Here is a 21392-nt window from a genome sequence, read left to right on the forward strand (position 1 = left end):
CTGGATTTTCTGATTTAGTCTTTTAATGTTTTGTGCTTTCTCTTTGAATTGAATATAGGTTAACTATAACATTTAAAAGTTAAAATGACAGAGCTGGAGGGAAGGTTTAACTATTAAGAATTTTTAGCACCCACATCCATAGTCTTCCAGTTGCCTGTAGCTCCAATTCCAGGTGGCTTCTCCTGTCCTCAAAGCATGTTCACGTATGGTGTGTATATATATATATATATATATATATATATATATATATATATATATACATTAACCAGAATACTCATGCATTTAAAATCTGGAGAAGAAGAAGAAGAGGAGGAGGAAGAGGAGGAGAAGGAGTGGAGGAGGAGGAAGGGGGTGAGGGGAAGAGGGGGAGGAGAAAGGAAGAGAAAGAAAGAAAGAAAGAGCGAAAAAGAAAGAAAAAGAGAAAATGTTGCGAAGATAGTGAGGCTTTTGTTATAGGCCTCATTGGCTACATGGCTGTATTTTATGAGCTTCTCCATGCATCCTACAGTAGATGCTTTAAATCCTAAACTCTTTCCCTTTTGTACGTAGCAGCTGCTTCTTGCCATGATGTCCTTTCTTCCTTTCCATCCTCCCTTACTCTTAGACCTCCTGCTTAGCACACAGAGCTGCTCACATACACACATGTTAAACATCATGCAAGCTCCTGTTGGAGGGAGCTGCTTGTTCTTCCCAGCCACCCAGCTAGCTTAGCCCCGAAATAACCACAAAGAAACTTTATTAATTAAATCGCTGCTTGACCCATTAGCTCTAACTTCTTTTTTTTTGTCTTTTTTTTTATTGAGAAAAGGAAGAAAAAAGAAAAAAAAAGTTTCCCCCTCCTCCCAGCCTCCCATTTTCCTCCCCCTCCTCCCACCCTTCTCCCCCTCCCCCTCTCCCCCTCCCCCCACTGCTCCCTCCCTCTCCAGTCCAAAGAGCAGTCAGGGTTCCCTGCCCTGTGGAAAGTCCAAGGTCCTCCCCCCTCCGTCTATGTCTAGGAAGGTGAACATCCAAACTGGCTAGGCTCCCACAAAGCCAGAACATGTAGTAGGATCAAAACCCCGTGCCATTGTCCTTGGATTCTCATCAGCCCTCATTGTTCGCCATGTTCAGAGAGTCCGGTTTTATCCCATGCTTTTTCAGTCACAGTCCTGCTGGCCTTGGTGAGCTCCCAATAGATCAGCCCCACTGTCTCAGTGGGTGGGTGCACCCCTTGTGGTCTTGACTTCCTTGCTCATCTTCTCCCTCCTTCCACTCCTCATTGGGACCTTGGGAGCTCAGTTCAGTGCTCCAGTGTGGGTCTCTGTCTCTATCTCCATCCATCACCAGTTGAAGGTTCTATGGTGATATGTAAGATATTCGTCAGTATTGCTATAGGATAGGGTCATTTCAGGTTCCCTATCCTCAGCTGCCCAAGGAACTAACTGGGGACATCGCCTTGGGCTCCTGGGAGCCACTCTAGGTTCAAGTCTCTTGCCAACCCTAAGGTGGCTCCCTTAACTAAGAATTGTGCTTCCCTGCTCTCTTATCCAACCTTCCTTTATCCCAATCATCCTGTTTCCCTAAGTTCCCCCCATCCTCCCCTTCTCACTTTTCTCTCCCCATCTCCCCTAACCCCCATCCCACCCCACCCCCAAGATCCCAATTTTCTCTCCGGCAATTTTGTGTACTTCCCATAGGCAAGAGGATAACTATATGTTTTTCCTTGGGTTCACCTTCTTATTTAGCTTCTTTAGCTTCACCAATTGTAGACTCCGTGACCCTTATTTATGGCTAGAAACCAATTATGAGTGAGTACATCCCATGATCATCTTTTTGGGACTGGGTTACCTCACTCAGGATAGTGTTTTCTATTTCCATCCATTTGCATGCAAAATTCGAGAAGTCATTGTTTTTTACCGCAGCATAGTACTCTAATGTGTATATATTCCACACTTTCTTCATCCATTCTTCCATTGAAGGGCATCTAGGTTGTTCCAGGTTCTGGCTATTACAAATAATACTGCTATGAACATAGTTGAACAAATGCTTTTGTCACATGATAGGGCATCTCTTAGGTATATTCCCAAGAGTGGTATTGCTGGGTCCAGGGGTAGGTTGATCCCGAATTTCCTGAGAAACCGAAACACTGATTTCCAAAGTGGTTGCACAAGATTGCATTCCCACCAGCAATGGATGAGGGTACCCCTTCCTCCACAGCCTCTCCAGCAAAGGTTATCATTGGTGTTTTTGATTTTAGCCATTCTGACAGGTGTAAGATGATATCTCAAAGTTGTTTTGATTTGCATTCCCCTGATTGCTAAGGAGGTTGAGCATCACCTTAAGTGTCTTTTGGCCATTTGAAATTCTTCTTTTGAGAATTCTCTGTTCAGTTCAGTGCCCCATTTTTTAATTGGGTTAATTAGCATTTTAAAGTCTAGTTTCTTGAGTTCTCTATATATTTTGGAGATCAGACCTTTGTCTGTTGCGGGGTTGGTGAAGATCTTCTCCCAGTCAGTAGGTTGCCTTTTTGTCTTAGTGACTGTGTCTTTTGCTTTACGGAAGCTTCTCAGTTTCAGGAGGTCCCATTTATTCAATGTTGCCCTTAATGTCTGTGCTGCTGGGGTAGCTCTAACTTCTTATTGGCTAACTCTTACATCTTAATTTAACCCATGTCTGTTAATCTGTATATCACCACGAGGTTGTGGCCTACCAGCAAAATTGCAGCATGTCTATCTCCCATGCAAATCCATGGCATCTCTCTGACTCCACCCTTCTTTCTCCCAGCATTCAGTTCCATCTTCCCCACCTACCTAAGTTATGCCATATTAACAGACCAAGGCAGTTTCTTTATTCATTAATAATAATTAGAGCACACAGAGGGGATTTCCACATCACCTCCCATTATTTGTCTAATTAAAAAGGAAGGTTATAACTTTAACATAGAAAAATTACATATAACAATACAGATGTCAAGCAATAATTACAGTTACTATATATCTACCTTTTATCATAACTAAGCAAAACATTGACCTTATATTTGTATCAGTGAGCCAGGATCCATACTAATGCAAATCTCTATAGCATATCACCCTTTAAATGTAAACAAACATTTATAGACAATACTTGGAAATATGGGCGTAGTTATTTCTCTCCAAACTGCTTCCTACTGTTTATTGGGTGAAGTAATTTTTGAGGGTATTTTTTGGGGGTTCACAGAGACTGTTCAGGGGGTCTTTTTCCATGAAACTATGTTGGTCTGGAAGCAATCCACAGGTTCTCATCTTCTGTGAAAACAAAAGAACCTCTTTTCCAAATTTTGGAATCAAGATGCCTTTATAATATACATGCTGGTTTAGCTTAGCAGCCCATAAGATGACATAAGTCTCTGTACTTAGCTTATTCACAGTCAAAAAATTCAAAGATAATACAATAATATACATAATCCAGACTCTGAATTTTCCATTTTTACATGGCTTATTTTTCTTTACTTTAATCTATAACTGTCTGTACTCTGTCTCTTTAAAGACTTTGTCTTTTTTAAAACCATTTACTTCTTTTTATAACTCTTTATACTCATTTTATTCTCTCTACCAAGCCTACATACATTTATCCAACATTGTGACCCATTTATAGGCCCTTTTTTATCTGGATTTGTCTTTATTGCATACCTGTAATTATTTACTGTCTAGGAACACTTTCAATATGCTAAGTGCTTCTTAAAACCTAAGCTGCACCATTATTATGATATATACAGTATTTCCGGCTTGCCTGCCCAGTCTAAAACTTAAGCGGCACTGTTACTATGATATATAAGGTACTTCCTGCTTGCTCAGCACAGTCCAGACTGGCAGAGCTGCTCACCGCCTCTGAGAGACATGCACAGTGCCCCATCTCCTAGGCACATGCTGCCATTAAGCAAGCTGCAGCAGTCTGCTCATAAACCCCACTCAAATTCTCTGTCTCCTAAAAGCTCCAGAGGTCACACTAGCAGCATAGTCAGAAAGCCAGAATTTTAAAACAACTCCAGCTTTTTTCCTGCTATGGCTGGATCAGGAAAATCTCTCTTAAAGGAACTGCAGCAAGCTGCCAGCAAACAGCAAGAAGCTGTGTTAAACTGTGGCCACCCAGCTAGTTTAGCCCTGAAATAACCACAAAGAAACTGCATTAATTAAAATACTGCTTGGCCCATTAGCTCTAACTTCTTATTGGCTAACTCTTACATCTTAATTTAATCCATCTCTATTAATCTGTATATCACCACGAGGTTGTGGCCTACCAGCAAAGTTGCAGCACGTCTATCTCCAGCAGCAGACTCATGGCGTCTCTCTGACTCTGCTTGCTTCTCCCAGAATTCAGTTCTGTCTTCTCACCTACCTAAGTTCTGTCCTATCAACAGGCAAAGGCAATTTCTTTATTCATTAATGGTAATAACAGCACACAGAGGGCACTGCCACATCAGGCTCCTCATTACTGTGATGCAGAATCTTAAATGTTGCTAAATCAAAATACATTGAGATAGCATGAACATGTTTAAATTTTGGATTAGGAAGAATAAGTACAAAAATAAAATTATTTCCTCTCATGTTTACACAGTAAAAGAGTCCAAAGTTAGCCTGAATTGTATTTAACACAAAGTTATTTACATTATTTGGCTTCATTCTGAATAGTCCTATAATATTCATTAGAAAATTCTCTACCCACAAGTCATCGGGGATGTTTTTCACTTTGTCCTGTCCTGGTGATCTGCCCTGCTGCGTACACATTGGTAGCTTCCTGTTTTCTCTGCATTCCAGGGTGAAATTCTATACTACTCTTTGAGTCCTTGTAATATGTTCTCCAACTCCCAAAGCAGGTTTTCAGTTAACTGCTCAAAGCTATTTTGAGAGAAAGGTGATAATTTTTGTGCTTTCAAAGCCTCTCACATTGAGTATGTCCTCTTCTTCCTCTGCTCCAAACAGCTTGCCCACAGATGTCACATTCTGTGGGGAGTGGTGCAGAATGGGAAACAACTGGCCAGAGCTGATGCCCTCAGTACATAGGTAGAGCATGTTGTCTTTGATGTGTTTCCCGCTGTGGGTCTCTTAGGAAGGAGAGACCTATCACTCTTTGGTCCAAGATGCTTGTCTCCATTAACAAGGAAGGTCTATTTCTGGACTTGTGTCTGCCCCTACTCTTCACATGTGATAACACATAGGCCCTCACCTATTCTGATATGTTTCAGGCTGTGGGCAGCTTTTACCTCTTGTGGATCTTTTTTTCACTTATAATCATACATGATCTTTCTCATTAGGATTTTTCTATGGGGCCCATAAAACCTTGACTCTTTCTTTCAGAGACTGGCAGCCTTAGACCTTTACCCCTCCTTCTAAACCTCACAGTTATTTCAGTGCCTGTAACATAACTCAGGGATTTCATACCTTTGTCCCCTCCTGAGAACTAGTCATTTCCCCAGCAGCCGTGCCCCACAGTACAAGCCCTCTTCCAACTGACCTGGCATTCTCCCTTTGTGTTCCTTGATGGAACTTGACCCTGCTTACTCTGAAGTTTATCTGTAGTATTAGTTCTGTTATGTTGATACGCTGATATATACACTTTGACCCTGCAAACCTTTATTTAATAGAATAAAAGGTTTGCATTTGTGAGTATTTTTCCGCATTCCTTTGGCTCCTGCTTGCATGGGTTGGTTGAGGTTCTTTGGTGTTTTTTGTTTCCTTACTCTTATTTCCCTTCTCCAGTCCCAGCTGTTAGTGATCAAATCTTGCATTCTGAACGATGATGGGAACCTAATCATTTCTGTTACAACCATTAGCACCACCATCATCTTCAACATCAGTCAGACTAGAGTCTCAGGTCCTACTCTGATTGTTGCCCCAACTCCCTATGTGAGTAATTCTGGGAGCTTGAGTCTCAAAGTCTTTCTCTGTGTGATCTGAGCCCACTGTTCCTAGTCCAGTGCTTTCAGTGCTCCTCTCTCCCACCAATGGGCCCCTGCTAATATTGGTCAGCCTCCTTCAGGGATTATTTTATACAATGTTAAGAGAAATAAGCCAGGAACAGAAAGACAAAATCTCATAAGTAGTCTATAAAACAGTTGATCTGTTATTGCAGTTGAAAAGAAAAGTTGAACAGTACCAACATGAAGTTTGGTAAGAAGAATGAGTTCTACTCACCTGCTGAACAACAGAGGAACAACAGTTTGTAAAAATGTAGTATATATCTAAAAATAACTATACGTTTGAATCATTTGAAGATTTAAATACAAAGACTAATTGCACTGATTCGATTGTTACATATACATATTTCTAATTATCAATTACGTCTGGCCCTAATAGCTTTAGATATCATGGGTTTACTGTGTTCTGAGAACTATCATAAATGAGGAAAAGAAGGAGCATAACAATAGCATATTGCTTACTTCCACAATATCTTAACTATTTAAAAAAAAACCTACATGAATCAGATTAATAAATTCCTGGTGATCGCAGGCCCATGAGTTCTTTTCAACACTCTTAGTAGAGTGTTACAAATGTGTGGCTTTGTAGGCAATTAACTATAAATTTTCAAGCTACTTCCCTTTCATTGCTTTCATTTTACAGATAACAAAACCAACATATCCTATCTCAAGCTCAATTCCATAAACATCCCATCATTTGTCTTTTGTACTATATGCATAGGACTAAGGTTTGGGCTATTTTTGCTTCAGGATCCCTAATGTCAAAGGAGGCCTCCTGGTGTGGTCAGTACTATCCAGAGTCATCTGCTGGCTAGGGCTGTTCCAGTTTGTGCAGGGAATGGAGTGCACTAAATTGCTGGTGAGTATTCTGCTAAGCATTCTTGACTTGTTGCTCAGAAGTTCTCTGTTAAATAATGGAAATGCTTATATCCTAACAGAATGACTGAGTCCTTTCCTCTCAAGTAATGGAATGTCATCTTGCAAAGGCATTTACTAGTCTCATACTAAGTGAATGATCTTATTTGCTGTGTAGCCTCGCTTAGAAGCCAGTAGTGAAATACTCTGACTGTTTGGTCATATGAATTATGTATGCATGAAAAGGAAAGGCTTTTAACTGTCATTTATTCTTGGCATGCAGGATTTCTTGCCTCAGCAATAATAACACCTAATAAAGTAGTGCCACCATGTAACAAGTATGAATGCTGTAGGTTGAGCCAAAGATAAGAAAAACCGCTTGACTTGTTCCTGTTGTTACTAAGCAGCTATGTCCCCTAGAATTCCCCTCCTTGGTGTCACCTGATTCACTTTTCTCCTGAACCACATTGTATGTATTCTCATGCAAGTCACTGCTGCTGTCTCATGTTAACTCATGAGCTCACTTCCAGCACATGGTTCCTCTCAGGAACCATGAGGAAACAACATCTGGTCTTAGTGTACGGCGTGTTGACTCAGGTCCATGGGTATGCACACTTAGATCATAGGTTATATGTGAAGTTTAGTAAGGCTCATGTTAATGAATTGATGATCTCCAGAGGGGACCTGATGTCAGTTCTAATTTTAGGTTAGAGAATTTCACCATTCTGTATAAGCCATCTCTGACATAGCTTGGGGCATATGCTTTATTAGGAATATGATTAGCTTATGAGGAGAAGAGCAAAACAACTCAGAGCATAGATCTTAGAGCATTCTGATGTAAACGTGTGGTGTATATTGATTGTCAGAACTAGTTTCTGGGCACACAAATCCTCTTGATTTGTTCCCTAGAAATGGTTAGGATTCCTGAGTGGAGGGCATCTTAGAATTGCATGTGGGTGACTAGTTTGCTTATAAATAATTTTTTATCTCTTTTTCTCGTCTGTCCACTTTAGTCAGATACTTTGCTTTGCATACATATTGCAACTTAAGTAAACTTTTTGCTATCTTGTGTATTTTCATGCAAGGATTGAGACTATAACCCAAGAGAAGAAATTTCATTAAAATATGTCTTATCAAATTTCACTTTAAAAATTAAAATCTAGGGTGTCTACTCAGCAGAAGCTGTGCACTTATCAACCCTAGAGAAATGGGAGCACAGCCTTCCTTCTAGATGAGACATTTGCAGCAACGAAGCTCCTAAAGTCCTAGAGTCCTATGACAGATTCAGAAAAGTCCCATGCACCATCTGTGATAATGTACTTCTATCTTGAAAATAAGCCTTATGTCTTAAGCCTATATTTAAAAATATTTCCATGAAGTCATTTCTTCCTTTACTATTTCATTAAAATCTGTAATATCCTGAGTTAGGGAATTGGGTATTGAACTTTAAGATAATAACTTGTGTCTCTTCCTGGTATAAGCAAACAGTCCAAAAGATAGAGAGAAATGCTTCCCAATCCAGTTGTTGTAAAGCATTAGCCTACAACAGATAACCACTCTGTATTGACCTCTGGGATGACGTTCACGATGGTTCATGAAAAGCTTTGTCTGTATCTTCCTCCCAGAAGCTGTAGCCAAGTAGGTGTTGGGACACCACTTATGCCATAGCTTCTATCTGATCATATAAAGATGAACCAGAAAAAGTAGGGAACTGGCAAAGAGGATTGAGCATTTCAGATCTTTCCTTGGATTATCTGCCATCTCCACTTCCATGTTTTGTCTTCTGCAGTCAAATTAAGAAAGCTAGATATTCTCGAGACAGGCAATTTCATATGATGCTTGAAGATACAGACTTTGATATTACACCAAAATGCATTTAAATCTTTACTCTACAAATGTAAGCATCACTTGGTCATTCTAGACTCCATTTCTTCCTCCATAACATAACAACGATATTAAGAATATGTACATCTAGATTTTCTTTTTCAAGGCCTGTTTGATCATAATTGTTGGCGTAAGTGTATTATTTGTGTAGGATTTTCATTTTAAACCTTTAGTCTCGAATTGCAATGGAGAGGACCACAGTAAAGGAAGAGTTTTTTTGTGTTCCTTAAAAACTATATGTGTACATTTATCACACCAAATCTGGTGATGTCTCTTTTTATCAATGGCACTACAGAGCCAGCCTTTGTTTTCTCTTTCTCTCCTGGTTTTTATTTTAATAATACTTTGGAATACCAAGGATTGAGAGCCCGTTTTAGGAAGTTTCTTCCCTTTTATCTCCCCTGATCTTTGCAGAAAGTAATTCAGAACTTAAGGTTTCTAGTACTATCTGTTGTCTAGTGTCCCAGTGGTCTGTGGGGATCCCTTACTAGGAGTGGGACACAGAAGAGATTCCATGTCTCAAAAGCAGCTCTGCAAGGATTTATTGTGCATTGCTCTGTGTCAGGCTTGAGAGAGCAACTGCCAAGCTCCTACAAAACTAAGGAGAATGCTGACGAGATGAGACCTCCAGAATGTACGTAGGGGTAAGACTTAACCGCCAGACATTTGGAAAGAAGGAAGGGCTTTATGCAAGGAATTCTCAAGTATTTGTCTAGTCCACACAAACTTTCCACAGTTAACGTGTATAATGTGGGATGGCGGTCTACAGTGAGCATGATTGCCTGCAGATACCAAAGAACCAAGAAGCAATTTTAATAAAACAAGGGGAAAAGTCCAAACTTAGCAACACAACACTTCTCCAAGCATTCAGAAGATACTCTTTAAAAAAAAAAAAAAAGAATTGCGTGATTGCTATTTTATTTTGTTTTCCATTTATTAAACATTTATTTACTGAATTGTAAGTTAAATTCCTTCTTAGTTTCTTTTTTTTTAATTAATTTATTAAGATTTCTGCCTCCTCCCCTCCACAGCCTCCCATATCTTTCCCCCTCCCCCAATCAAGTCCCCCTCCCTCATCAGCCTGAAGAGCAGTCCGGGTTCCCTGCCTTGTGGGAAGTCAAAGGACCTCCAGAAGATACTCTATAAACTTCTCAGAAGCCCCACATCTCCAAATATCTCTGTATTTACAAAAATGTCATGAAAAGTTGAAAATAATAGCTAAGGTTGGATATTAAGTGGTCACTGAGCTTGGTGGTTAATTAATTGATTGATCCTATCAAGAATATCTCTCTGGTCTTGACTCCAGATTTCTTAACAAAAGTACAATTTATCTTCGGGCATATACCTCTTACGATCATTTGTGAGCACTGGCAACTGATACCATCCAGTCTTTAAGATACTGAGGGCCTATTGGTAAATGAAGAGACAGTCTGTAAGTTTCCATTTGGGTCTGACTGTCAGGAGAGTGTAGTGATTACTTACCTTGTTGAACAGGTACCTGATTCATGTGAATGCTGCTTAATCAGAACCCCATCCTTACGGATATTGCTCCTGAGGAATGATCGGCTTCTCAAGTAAAAACTAAAAGGAATGAACAAGAACCATTTCCTAGCAGTGTTATTTGGGGTTTTTGTTGGGTTTGAAGCAGGGCCTCCCTGTGACGTACAGGCTAACCTTGATTCCTCACTTCAAGTCATTCTCCTGTCTCACGTTCTCAAGTAGCTGAGATTACAGATGTACTCCACCACACCCAGCTAGGTTTTGTTTTCTTTCATAGGGGAACTTAAGGAAGGAGAATATCATATTTTGGGAGAGTCTGTGTGTTATGAATTATGTATAGTAGCTAGTTTTTATGTATTTCTCTATTAGCATAGAGAAAGCATCTGCAAAGATAAGCAACTCAGTCATTAAAATACAAATACACATTCAGATACACTAACAGAAAATTTTCTGTGTCAGACAAGGTTATAACTGAGAATTTGCTTTATTGTGGCAGATGCCAGAATAACTTCCCAGTCTACTTCATCTCTTTACTTGAGTTCCTCCTAAGTGGGGGAACTGTGATGAAAGAGAAATACAGCTTTTAAAAAGTCAACTTCACTGAGTACAACTTATATAGCAATACTACATTTTAAGTGTAAACGTTACTAAACATTGCCAGATGCATGCATTTTGTACCCCTCCCCCAGCAAAGGCCATTTCAGTGACCTGAAACATTTCTCACATAGTGTCCATCATCACCACCTCCTCTCACACATGCTCCTTCTCCCTCCACAAGCGCTGATGTGATTTCTCTTGCAGTACATTAGGTATGTCTTTTGTCAAGACCCACACATAAAAGAGTCTGTGCTCTTTTATATTCGATACTCTTGATCAACATGATGTTTTTAAGATTCGTTCATATTGAATGACTATATATCTTACTGATTCACAAACTTCTAAATTTACTTAATTGTTGAGGAGTGCTTTGTTTTAAAATCTGGGAGTTTAAGGTTTGGGAATAACTGTGGATAATGTCCATTAGCTGATTTTCTTGTGATGGCTATGGAACCCACATGATGCCAATATCACAAGAGGGTTCGATGTGTCTTCTTTCTCCCCATTTCTTGAAGGAGTTCAGACGGGTATTATTGAGTTCATCTAGATAGGAGTTTCTTATGCAAAGGATCTATTTTGTATCCTGAAGATATTTGTCTGTTTCATCTAGGTTGTTGATTGGCATCAAATTGTTTATAACAGTGGTTCTCAGCCTTCCTAATGCTATGATCTTCTAATGCAATTCCTCATGTTATTATGACCCCAACTATAAAATTATTTTGTTGCTACTTCATAATTGTAATTTTGCTGCTGTTATGAACCATAATGTAAATATCTGATATGCAGGATATCTGATATGCAACCCCTTTGGGGTTTGCCACTTCCAGGTTGAGAATTGCTGTCTTGTATCTTTTCATCCTATTAATTTATGTGGATGAGTGCAGTAGTACCATTTGTTTTCATTCCCAGATTTCTTTATGTTTGCTAGGATTTTCTTATTTTTCAGAGAGGCAGTTTATGGTTTCATAAATTCTCTGTTCGTTCTTACTAATTTTCCATTCTTACTATTTCATTCCTTAGGCTTAATTTGATATTTTGTTGTTGTTCTTCCTTAAAGAAAGACTATAGATGATTAAGATGTTTTTCTTTTTCTAATATGAGTTTTCTAGTATAAGCATTTAAAGTAGAAATGTTTTAGTATAAACACTTAAAGTACTAGCAATTCTTTGAAATCTCAAACTGACAGTTTTATTATATTAAATTCAGAGTATGAGGCTGCGAACTGGTTCAGTCATTAGTTTTACAAGTGCGAAGACCTAGGTTTGATTCCCAGATTCCTAAAGAAAAATGTTGCGTCTCCTGGCATGCACGTGTAATGCCAGTGCTGAGGGTGGGGAGGCAGGTGGTTCCTCCCTGACCAGCCACACAGGCCCAATAGATGAAGTTCAGGCCCAGGAGCAGCTTCGTCCAAAAGAATGTTGACAGGGACTCTAAGGGTGACACACAAGGTTGTCTTCTGGCCTGCAGATATGCACCTCAACAAATAAGCGTGTAAATGCACACAGAGGGAGAGAGAGAGATCGCAGTTTTTGGTCTCCCTTATTGTATCCTTCAATCATTGAATTATGTTTTTGTTTTCTGTTTTTTTTTTTATTTTTTGGCTTTTCAAGTCAGGGTTTCTCTGTATAGCACTAGCTGGCTGTCCCGGAACTCACTTTGTAGACCAGGCTGGTCTCAAACTCACAGAAATTCACCTTTCTCTACTTCCCAAATTCTGGGATTAAAGACATGCACCACCAGGCTAGAAGTATGTTTTTAAGTTGATAGATATTATAAAATTTTTCAAGTATTTTATTATTAGCCTGATATTATTTTTCTAGAGATATATGCATATATATTCAGTGAGAATTAATAGCTATCAAAATGACTATTGAATTTAATGTTGAGACTTTAAACCCAGCAGATATCATTATGTGTGGTTGACTGTGGTCGTCTACAAATGTCACTTAATTAGGAGAGTTGGTCAAGTCTTTCAGTCACATACAGATGCTCAGTTGATAGGAAAGGAATATTTGTCTCAGCTGTGTATGCAAGTGTATCTGTGTCTCCTTTTAGCTCTGTCAGTTATTCATGTATTTTGTAATTCTCCTGTTGGGTTCATATGCATTGAGCATTGCTTTATGTCTCTTCTCTTTACCAAGCTCCTTTTTTAATATTGCCTGACAGTTTCATACATGCATATAATAAATTTCAGTCCTTTCGCCCTCTCCCTCTTCTTACCCTCACTCCTTTTTCTGCTAAAACACTTCTCAACAAGCCTCCCTCCTACTTCCATGACTCTTTGATGTTTGTGTGACTCACTATGTTTAAATAGGGTTGCCTGCCTGAGCATGGGTGGGAGGTATTTTACTGAGGCACACATAATTTATCAGTGACTAAACCACTAAGAAAATGACACCCCGTCCTCCAGACACTGTTGTCTGTCAATAGTCCCATAGGGGGTGGGACTTCATAAATGCTACTCTTTTTCTCTTTACTGGCTTCCTTTATACTGCCAGAGGGTTCAGTCCACAGGAGGGAACTCATACCTGCCTGGTACTGTAAACCTGTGGCTGGGGAGATCATAGGACGCAGGGAGACCCTACCTACCTCTACTGGGAGTAGGGCCTCATGAGTCTTCCCCGCTTCCATATGAAATGCAGGGCACCTAAGCTTGGGCTGGTAACCAAAGCTACAGTAAGTTTCATGCATATCAGCCATGTCCTTTCCAGAAGACATAGTTTTGCAGCAATCTCCTCAAACTCTGGCTCTTAGATTATTTCTGCCCCCTTTTCCATGATGTTCCTTGAGCCATGGGACTGTTGATGGGGGTGACACCAATGTCCCCTTTAGTGCTGATGACTGCACAGTCACAAGTTCTCTGCTATTTGACTGGCTTTGAGTTTTTCATTAACCACTGTCCACTGCAGAAACAAAAGAGAACAAAAAACTTCTCTGATGAAAGTATTGATCTAAGAATAGAAAGTATTTAGAAGGCAGTTTGATACTATGTCCACTACAAAACAGTTAGAGAAGGTTCTCTTGGGGGTGACCTCCCAAGCCCCAGGCTCTTAGCCAGGTTTACAGTCCCAGGTATGAATTCTCTGCTGTGGAGGGAATCCTCTACCACTATGAAAGCAAGCCTGGGGAAAGTAAGCTTCCAGCTCAGTTCTAACTTGATTTTCCTATATCCTGTGACCTAAGTATGTAGTGTCTTCAGCAGCAAGGTCTACCCTCACATTCTAATGTACACCCAACAGCAATGGCAATACTGCATATTGGTTTAGGGACTCTGTGCCTCTCTGACTTACAGATTGTAGCATGGGCACTCAGCTTCTTGTTTAATATGCTACAGCTTCTGAGAGAAGCAGTATTCCCTGCAATGCTGATCCGGCCAGCCACTATGGAAGTTCTCTTATTTCTAGTAAGCTTCCTTGTCCTGAGATCACTCGGCCTGCTATTAGTATAATCACTCCAGGTTTTAAACGTTTCTAATGCTTTTCTAGCGGCTTGTGTTTCCCTGGTATGACTCCCCTCTTATTTTGTGGGTGTGAGAGAGAAGAGGGTTGAAGCAAGGTCTTGCTTTGTACCCCAGGCTGGCCTTGAATTTGCAGCAATCCTACCTTAGCTTCTCAAGTGCTGGGATTGCAGGCATGAGCCCACACACACTGCTTTCTTTTGTTTTTAACCTCTTTGTCCCTCGAATGAATTTTATATCAGTCATGTGCTGTTTGATGAGTGTACTCACTCTATAAATTCCTGCCTTTTATTGCTATGTGTATTCCATTCTTAGACCTACAATAGGACTAACTTCACCATCTTACGTTTCTCATTCTTTTATTCTTTATATCCCTCATCCTTTCCCTGCCTTCTCCCTAACTAGGTGAGTCTTTTGGTATTAACTTCTCTGTTGAATTATTACTTTTTATTTTTACTATTTATGTGATTTCTCAAACACTTAGCAAACTCATTTTTAACTTACTGTTTTAGTTAGGATGTCTATTGCTGTGATAAACACTGTAACTAAAAGCAACTTGGGGCAGAAAAGGCATATTTCAGCTCACTGTTCTCAGGTCACACCCACAGAGGGAAGGTGGAGCAGGAACATAGGCAGGAACTTGGAGGCAGGAGCTGAAGCAGAGGCCATGGAGGGGTGCTGCTCACTGGTTTGGTCCTCATGGCTTGCTCAACCTGCTTTCTTATAGCACCCAGGACCACCATGGGCTCTGTCCACAGTGGACTGGGGCCTCCCACATCAATCACTAGCTAAGAAAATATCCCACAGGTTTGCCTATACAACAATCTCATGGAGACTTTTTCACAGTTATTTGATTCTTTTTCATCATTATTAATAATCCCATTTCCTTTGTAGCCGTAAACATATTTATAATAGCCATATTTTGTTTTATTTTTGAGATAAGTTTTACTATATAGTATGGCTACCCTAGAAATAATACTGTTCTGGCTTTGGCATCTCAGGTGCTGGAATTATAGCTGTGTGCTACTATGTCCGACTTATGTTAGATATATTAAAGTATTGGCGAGCAAATTGTACTGTATCTATCATTTTCAGGTTAATTTCTGTTGACTTATTTTTTCCACTTTTTTCATGGTCAATAAATATTAGACACTGGACATTGTAAATGTCTCATCAATTTACTTAATTTTAATGTTATTCCTTAGAAAGAATTGGGTTATTTTCTGTCAGAGGTAACTTAAAACTCAACTTCATCTTCCAGAGGCTTATGTTCAATTTTGGGGGTTTGTTCTAGAAGCCTATCCTTACCCCTAAGGAGGACTAAGTCTTGTCTCTTTTGTATTTTGTATATATGTTCAATATCTATTAAGGCTTTATTTGTCGAAATTTAATCCTTACTGTATTAAGAGGGTGGAAACTTACTGCAACTATCATGTTAAGAGGTGGCTTTTGAGAAGTGATGAGGGTTAGATAAGGCCATTAAAAATGATCCCCATAGCTAAATCCTTTACAGGTGGCTTCATAGGAAGGGGGAACTAGACATGCCCCTGTGTGCATTCCCTGTCTCCTGCCATATGATTCCCTGGTTTACCTCAGGACTCTGCCAGCGAGAAGTCCAGCATTACATGCAGCCCCTCTCTTACACTCACAAGACAGTGAGCCAAAGGCAACCTCTTTTATTGAGGTAGTAACCAATAATGAAGTAATTCAGTATCATGTTGAGAGGGGCCTTTTCTGTTCTGGCTGGTTAGAAATTTAGCATCTCTCAACTTTAATCCGGATCTGGCAGTGGTTAAAATTATAGTTCCCTTCGAATATCTCCTTCTCTCCTATTCACTTGTCTGTTTTATGTATGCTCAGACTAGAATTGAGCCAAATGACCTCCCCTGTGTCAGTAGCTGAGCTTATTCTAGCTGTGTCTCATTTTCGGGTCCCGTCGCCAGATTCTAGATACTTCAACTTTCCTAAAAGTGGAGCTCTTCCCTGTGAGTTCAGCGAGACACTGTGATCATCTTGAGTTGTTCTCTCCTGAAGCTGACAGAAAATTCAGGACTATCAAAAGACTTACTCTCTGGGATTTTACCTCTGTGCAACACAGTTATCCAGTGTTTGAAACTCTTGTTCTATGGACCATCAGAACTGGAGACAATATGCAGAGTCAATATAATTAAGTCATGTGTTCATTACTCACGATTTCTTCATATAATCTCTCCCCTTTCATAAAAAATTTGAGTGTGTATTAAAATATGTAGTTATAAAAAATATGTAGTTATATCCAGTGTGCTATTAGTGGCAGTGGAAAGTTCCCCATGGCTGGGACAGAGAACTTAGCAAATGCTGGGACTGGAAAGGCAGTTGTGGAGGACAGAAGAGCGAGCAACACTAAGGGTGTCTTCACTAGCAGCCTTGGGAACGGGGGTCTTTGAGGAGAAAGGACTGACTGTATCCTATTGAGCAGAGGCTTTTGAAATGTTATGTCTTTGAAAATTCTAAGAACCTTGAACTTGCCTTTCTCTTTTATGGTGGGAGAAACTTAAATAGATGATATGCTGAACAGAAGCGTCAGTGATGTGATGCTATGAGGATGAACGATCCTCACAAAGGCTCATGTGTTCAACGCTCTGTCACCAGGTCGTAGACCCAGCTAGTAAGGGACCATTGGATAAGTAGGCCAATTAATCAATTCTCTGGTAGGATCATAGCTTGGTAACATTATTGAGACATGCTAGGAAGTAGAGGATAGGGCTGATTAGAGAAAATGTGTCCCTGGGGCATATTTTGATATACACTTCTCCCTCTCTCTTTTTTTCCCCCGACCATGGTGTGAGCACCCTGCTCTGACACACACTCACAGAAGCATACACTATTCTGCCTTGCACAAGTCCAAACCAACAGATATCCTGCCAACCAAGAACTGAACTATGAGCCAAAATATATCTCTCCTCTTTCAAGCTGCTACTCTCACAGCTGAGAAAAGCTGAGGAAAATGAGTGGCAAAAGAAGTAAGCATGCTACAGAGCCCGGATCTGAAAGGGGGGAAATGCTCACAGGCATGGGGACTTCTGGAATGGTGAGAAAGACCCAAAAGCAAGATGGGGATATAAGATGTCATAGTTTTAGCATCAGGGTAAAATGATAGCACAGGCAGAGAGCAGAAAGCATTGATCTAAGTGCCCAATCTTCTGTCAGAAGACAAGTATGGTCTTAACCAATGGAATGGCAGCAGAGGCAGTTCTGGATTCTCAGAAAAATCTGAGAAAAGTTAGGTTGCAGTGGCTAGCGGCTAAAGAGAGCATGATAGGAAAAGGCTTGAAGAAAATGGAGTGTGTTTTCACAAAGATAATTAGGGGTTGGAGAAGTAGCTCAATAAGAGCTACCAATCTAGAGGCCCTGTGGGTGATGCTCAGCACCAACATAGTGGCTCATGACTATCTGAGTGACAGTGAAACTATCAAGTATGTAATGATAGAATGATGCATCGTAGCAGTAGACCCTTATTAACAACCAGATAAGGTGCACGGCCAAGAACCAATTCAAATATAAATCTTGGACTCTAACAATAAGAGTGTGTACAAAAGTCACCACTTGTAACAAATGAGCCTCATTGAAGTTGGAAGTTATCCTGGAGGTGGGGTTTATACATGCATATGGAGTGGACAGGAGAGATATATGAAAGTGTATTTTGCACTTAGCTTTTATATAAACATAAAACTGGCCTATGAAAATCAGTTTATTAACTTAAGATCTAAATTGGTATATCCAGCCTTGCAGACTTATGCGTTCCCCAAGGTATAGTGATTTGATGATTAACATTTCAAACGTGAGATAGAGTAGAGGCACTTTCAGGTCTGTTTTGTCAAGTGTTGTCAAGGCTAAGTTCCTATTGCCTACTATAGGAAAAGGTAACCATTCTACGTTATTCATAAAGCACGTGGCTCTTTGACATACTTATACTGAAGCAAAAAGGAGTTTGTCCTCTGCAGCTCCCTTGCCCTGGCAAGAGTAATTTGACATTGTTGCTCATGATATCCTATCTTTGGCTTCCAGGAAGTCGTCTCTGTGTTTTATTGTCACGTAGGAGAGGCTTACCAGCATATTGGGAAGATGGGGATGATGATGTGTTTTCTGGTCATGTTAAAGTGACCATCTGGAAGTTTACAACTTCCGTAGTGCATCTCTCCTTAAACTCATGCAGCCATACTGTGTTCCTAGGATATGCCTCTCCTGCAGGGTGGTAGTGTTTCTTCATTCAGACTTTCCCTAATAGGAGAAGCAGGAAAGAAATCAAATATGAATACTGTAGAGTATTGAATTCCAAGGGTTCCACATGATTGGCCACAAGTCCTTTAAACTGACCCACCTGCGGTTTTAAACAGTACATATTGTATTGTTAATATCAACTGGTCATGGGAAAAGCACCCTAGCACCATATTGCAGATGACATTAGGGGGATGTGGATTATCACAGATAATTTTGTGAATAAACTTGACACCAGAGATCAAAAACCAATGAGTTTCGATTCCAATCAGGTAATTAACTATTGACTTGTTATTACAGAAGATAGGCTATATACAGGGATCATAGGATACAGACACTGTCTGATCTATTTGAGATGCTGTAAAAACAAGCCATGAATTAGGAAGCTCATGACTAACAGATACTCACTTAATTCTGGGGGTTGAGAAGTCCAAGATCAGTGCACAGGCAGATTTAGTGTCTGGAGAAAGTCCTCATCTCCTACTCACTGTGACCTCGTAGTTTAGAAGAGAACCCTTTAGCCTCTTCAGTGCGTTACAAGGCAGCGCTAACTGCATTCATGTGAGCCCTACTCCCATGTCATTGTTCCTTCCAAAGTCCCACCTCTGGTACCATCACATCACAGATTAGGTTTCAACAATGCATTTGGAGAAGGACAAATGTTCAAGCCACAAAAGTAGACAGGACAGCCTCAATATTTACTGGAGTTGAAGATTACAAATGTTCAAGATTATCAGACAATGCAAACTATGATGTGAGGCATAAGAGACATGCAGAGAACAGTGGAGAAAGTAGGAGTAAAAGGATTGACTATTGCGAGAAAGCTCCATGGAAGAGAAGAATAATCTTAGTCAGGCCACCGTATATGCAGGGGATTTCAACTACCTCCAGACCAAAGCACACCAGGAGCAAAGACATGGTAGATATGCTACACAGGACATTCCGTCTTCCTCCTCTTGTATTTGCATAGAGATCGAAGCAGGGGGCATAAGTCTCAAAAACATAGAATCTGACAAAATTATGCTTGAGTAGCAGCCTACTAACCGTCTGTGAGATGAGGCACCCTAACCACACTGACCCCAGATTTAGTCACATGTAAAATAGTATTGATTGAAAAACACAGTTTGTGCTTCAAAGGGAATAAGAGATCCTTGGTTCTGGAGTCAACTATGAGTGATCATGGCCTGATCATGAGGGAACATAGTGTTCTATGTTCAAACCCTGTGTTCTAATGTGGAAGCAGTAACATGAGATTTTATTGGTTACAGAAGAAAGTTGTAAATCAAAGTATTTGCCAGATGTTTGGGTGGGTGCCCTATGTATGTGGTTTCAGATACTATTTGATGACAGTCCTTAGCCCCTGGGTTAGGGGAAACTACGAATACATTTTTCAGGTTTTATAGCTACCAGGATGTTAAGTCAAATAGGAGTCAGCACTGAATAGCTTCCAACATGACTGAAAGCCGAAGATAACTCTTGTGGTCATGAAGTCAGTTGTTGGCTTTATGGTATCTTTAACATAAGTGTGGTGATCTCCTTGACCCCAACAACTTCAATTCCCATGGGGACCATCTTTATAGAATTACTTATAAGGGTTAGATAAGAGAAAGCTTACAAGATTCCTTCCAGAACTCTCAGTCCCAGATAGGAGACTGATGAGAAAACGGTCCTGCTATTCTATGCTCTGGTGGCTGCCTCCACCTGTGGATATTACAGGGCTTTACAGCGGCTGTGACATTTGAATGGGGGCCTAATGTAGCAGGCAGAGGGAGCCAAGGACGAGCCTTTGCAGCTGAGGTTATGTTCAAAGTGATGGCTCCCTTTATGACCCATGAGGTAGAAATCAGGGAGAAAAGAGTGGCCACATGGGTGGCCACAGATAAAGGCTTATCATTGCCAGTTCAGCCCACTCTTTCTTACCTGATTCAAAATACCAAACTGTTCAACTGGGGAAAGACAAGACCCGCACACCTAAAACTCTCAAGTCATACAGTTTGCTCCAGCTGTTGTGTGTCAGATGTTCTGGTTATTTTTCTCTGAAGAAGCCAGGAGCCAGGGGAGAGGAAAAAAGAGACTATGTAGATGAGGTTTTTTTTTTCATGCTCCTGAGAATATTTTGCTTCATTGGTAGACATTTACAAGACATGATAGCTCTTTTAACACAGGAGTCTCTTAGGTGTTGATCGGTTGATATGTTGGTACTTTATAGTGTGTATCTTTTAATGTCTTCCAGGCTGAACACTTGCCGTTGCAGACTCAGTTCAAAGAGAAGGGAGCTAGTTGTCTTCAGTCCTCTGTAAGTAAAGCTCATGTTGTGCCCACCCAAGTACATTTGAAAGTCTGGTCAGATATCCATAAGAGTTAATTTTATCCATTGCTCCCTGTTTACATGTCTGTACATGACTTGAAAAAGTCCTTGAACTTTCTTACTCTTGCAAGTAATCTAAAGAACACTTCTAAGTAATCCCAGAAGCATTTCAGTCGTCTGCAGATGATTGAAATGCCCAGGCAGAAGGGGCCATTTCAGAAATACCAGAGAGCATGAAAGGGAGTTCATTGGAGACTAAGTGTGAGCTGCGGCTCTAGGTCAGTCAGAGGAAGGTGGAGAGAAGCTGTTGGGGCAGCAGTTTAAGTCTCCCTTTGATCAAGCATATGGTCAAATGGCAGTTCACTTTGCTCTGTCCGTTCCCTAATCCCCCAATGCTGAATCTTGATGTTTGTTTTTGTTTTGTTTGATTTAATTCTCTGACTGTCTCATATATTCCTTCCAAGCTGAGACCCTGTTTGAAATGCTCCTGAAGGTCACAGCCATGCTCTTCTCTAGCCTACCCTGATCGGTACCAATTTCAAATTTCAAAACCTAAAATTTCTCACAGTCCCCTTAGTTGGAGCTTTGTAGTTACCCTCTTA

General features: G+C 40.3%; 1 protein-coding gene across 1 annotated transcript in view; it reads left to right on the forward strand.

Annotated features, from left to right (window-relative positions):
* The window catches only part of Nectin3 (nectin cell adhesion molecule 3), a 111112-nt gene that overhangs the window by 82084 nt on the left and 7636 nt on the right, over positions 1–21392 (forward strand). Inside the window, exon 8 of the mRNA XM_041673438.1 lies at positions 20716–20778. Within this exon, the coding sequence (XP_041529372.1) occupies positions 20716–20778 (63 nt within the window). The remainder of the gene's footprint in view (positions 1–20715; positions 20779–21392) is intronic.

This window comes from Microtus oregoni, unplaced genomic scaffold (genome assembly GCF_018167655.1).
Source record: "Microtus oregoni isolate MIOR12 unplaced genomic scaffold, Mior012 000023F_ref0000262, whole genome shotgun sequence".
NCBI lineage: Eukaryota > Metazoa > Chordata > Mammalia > Rodentia > Cricetidae > Microtus > Microtus oregoni.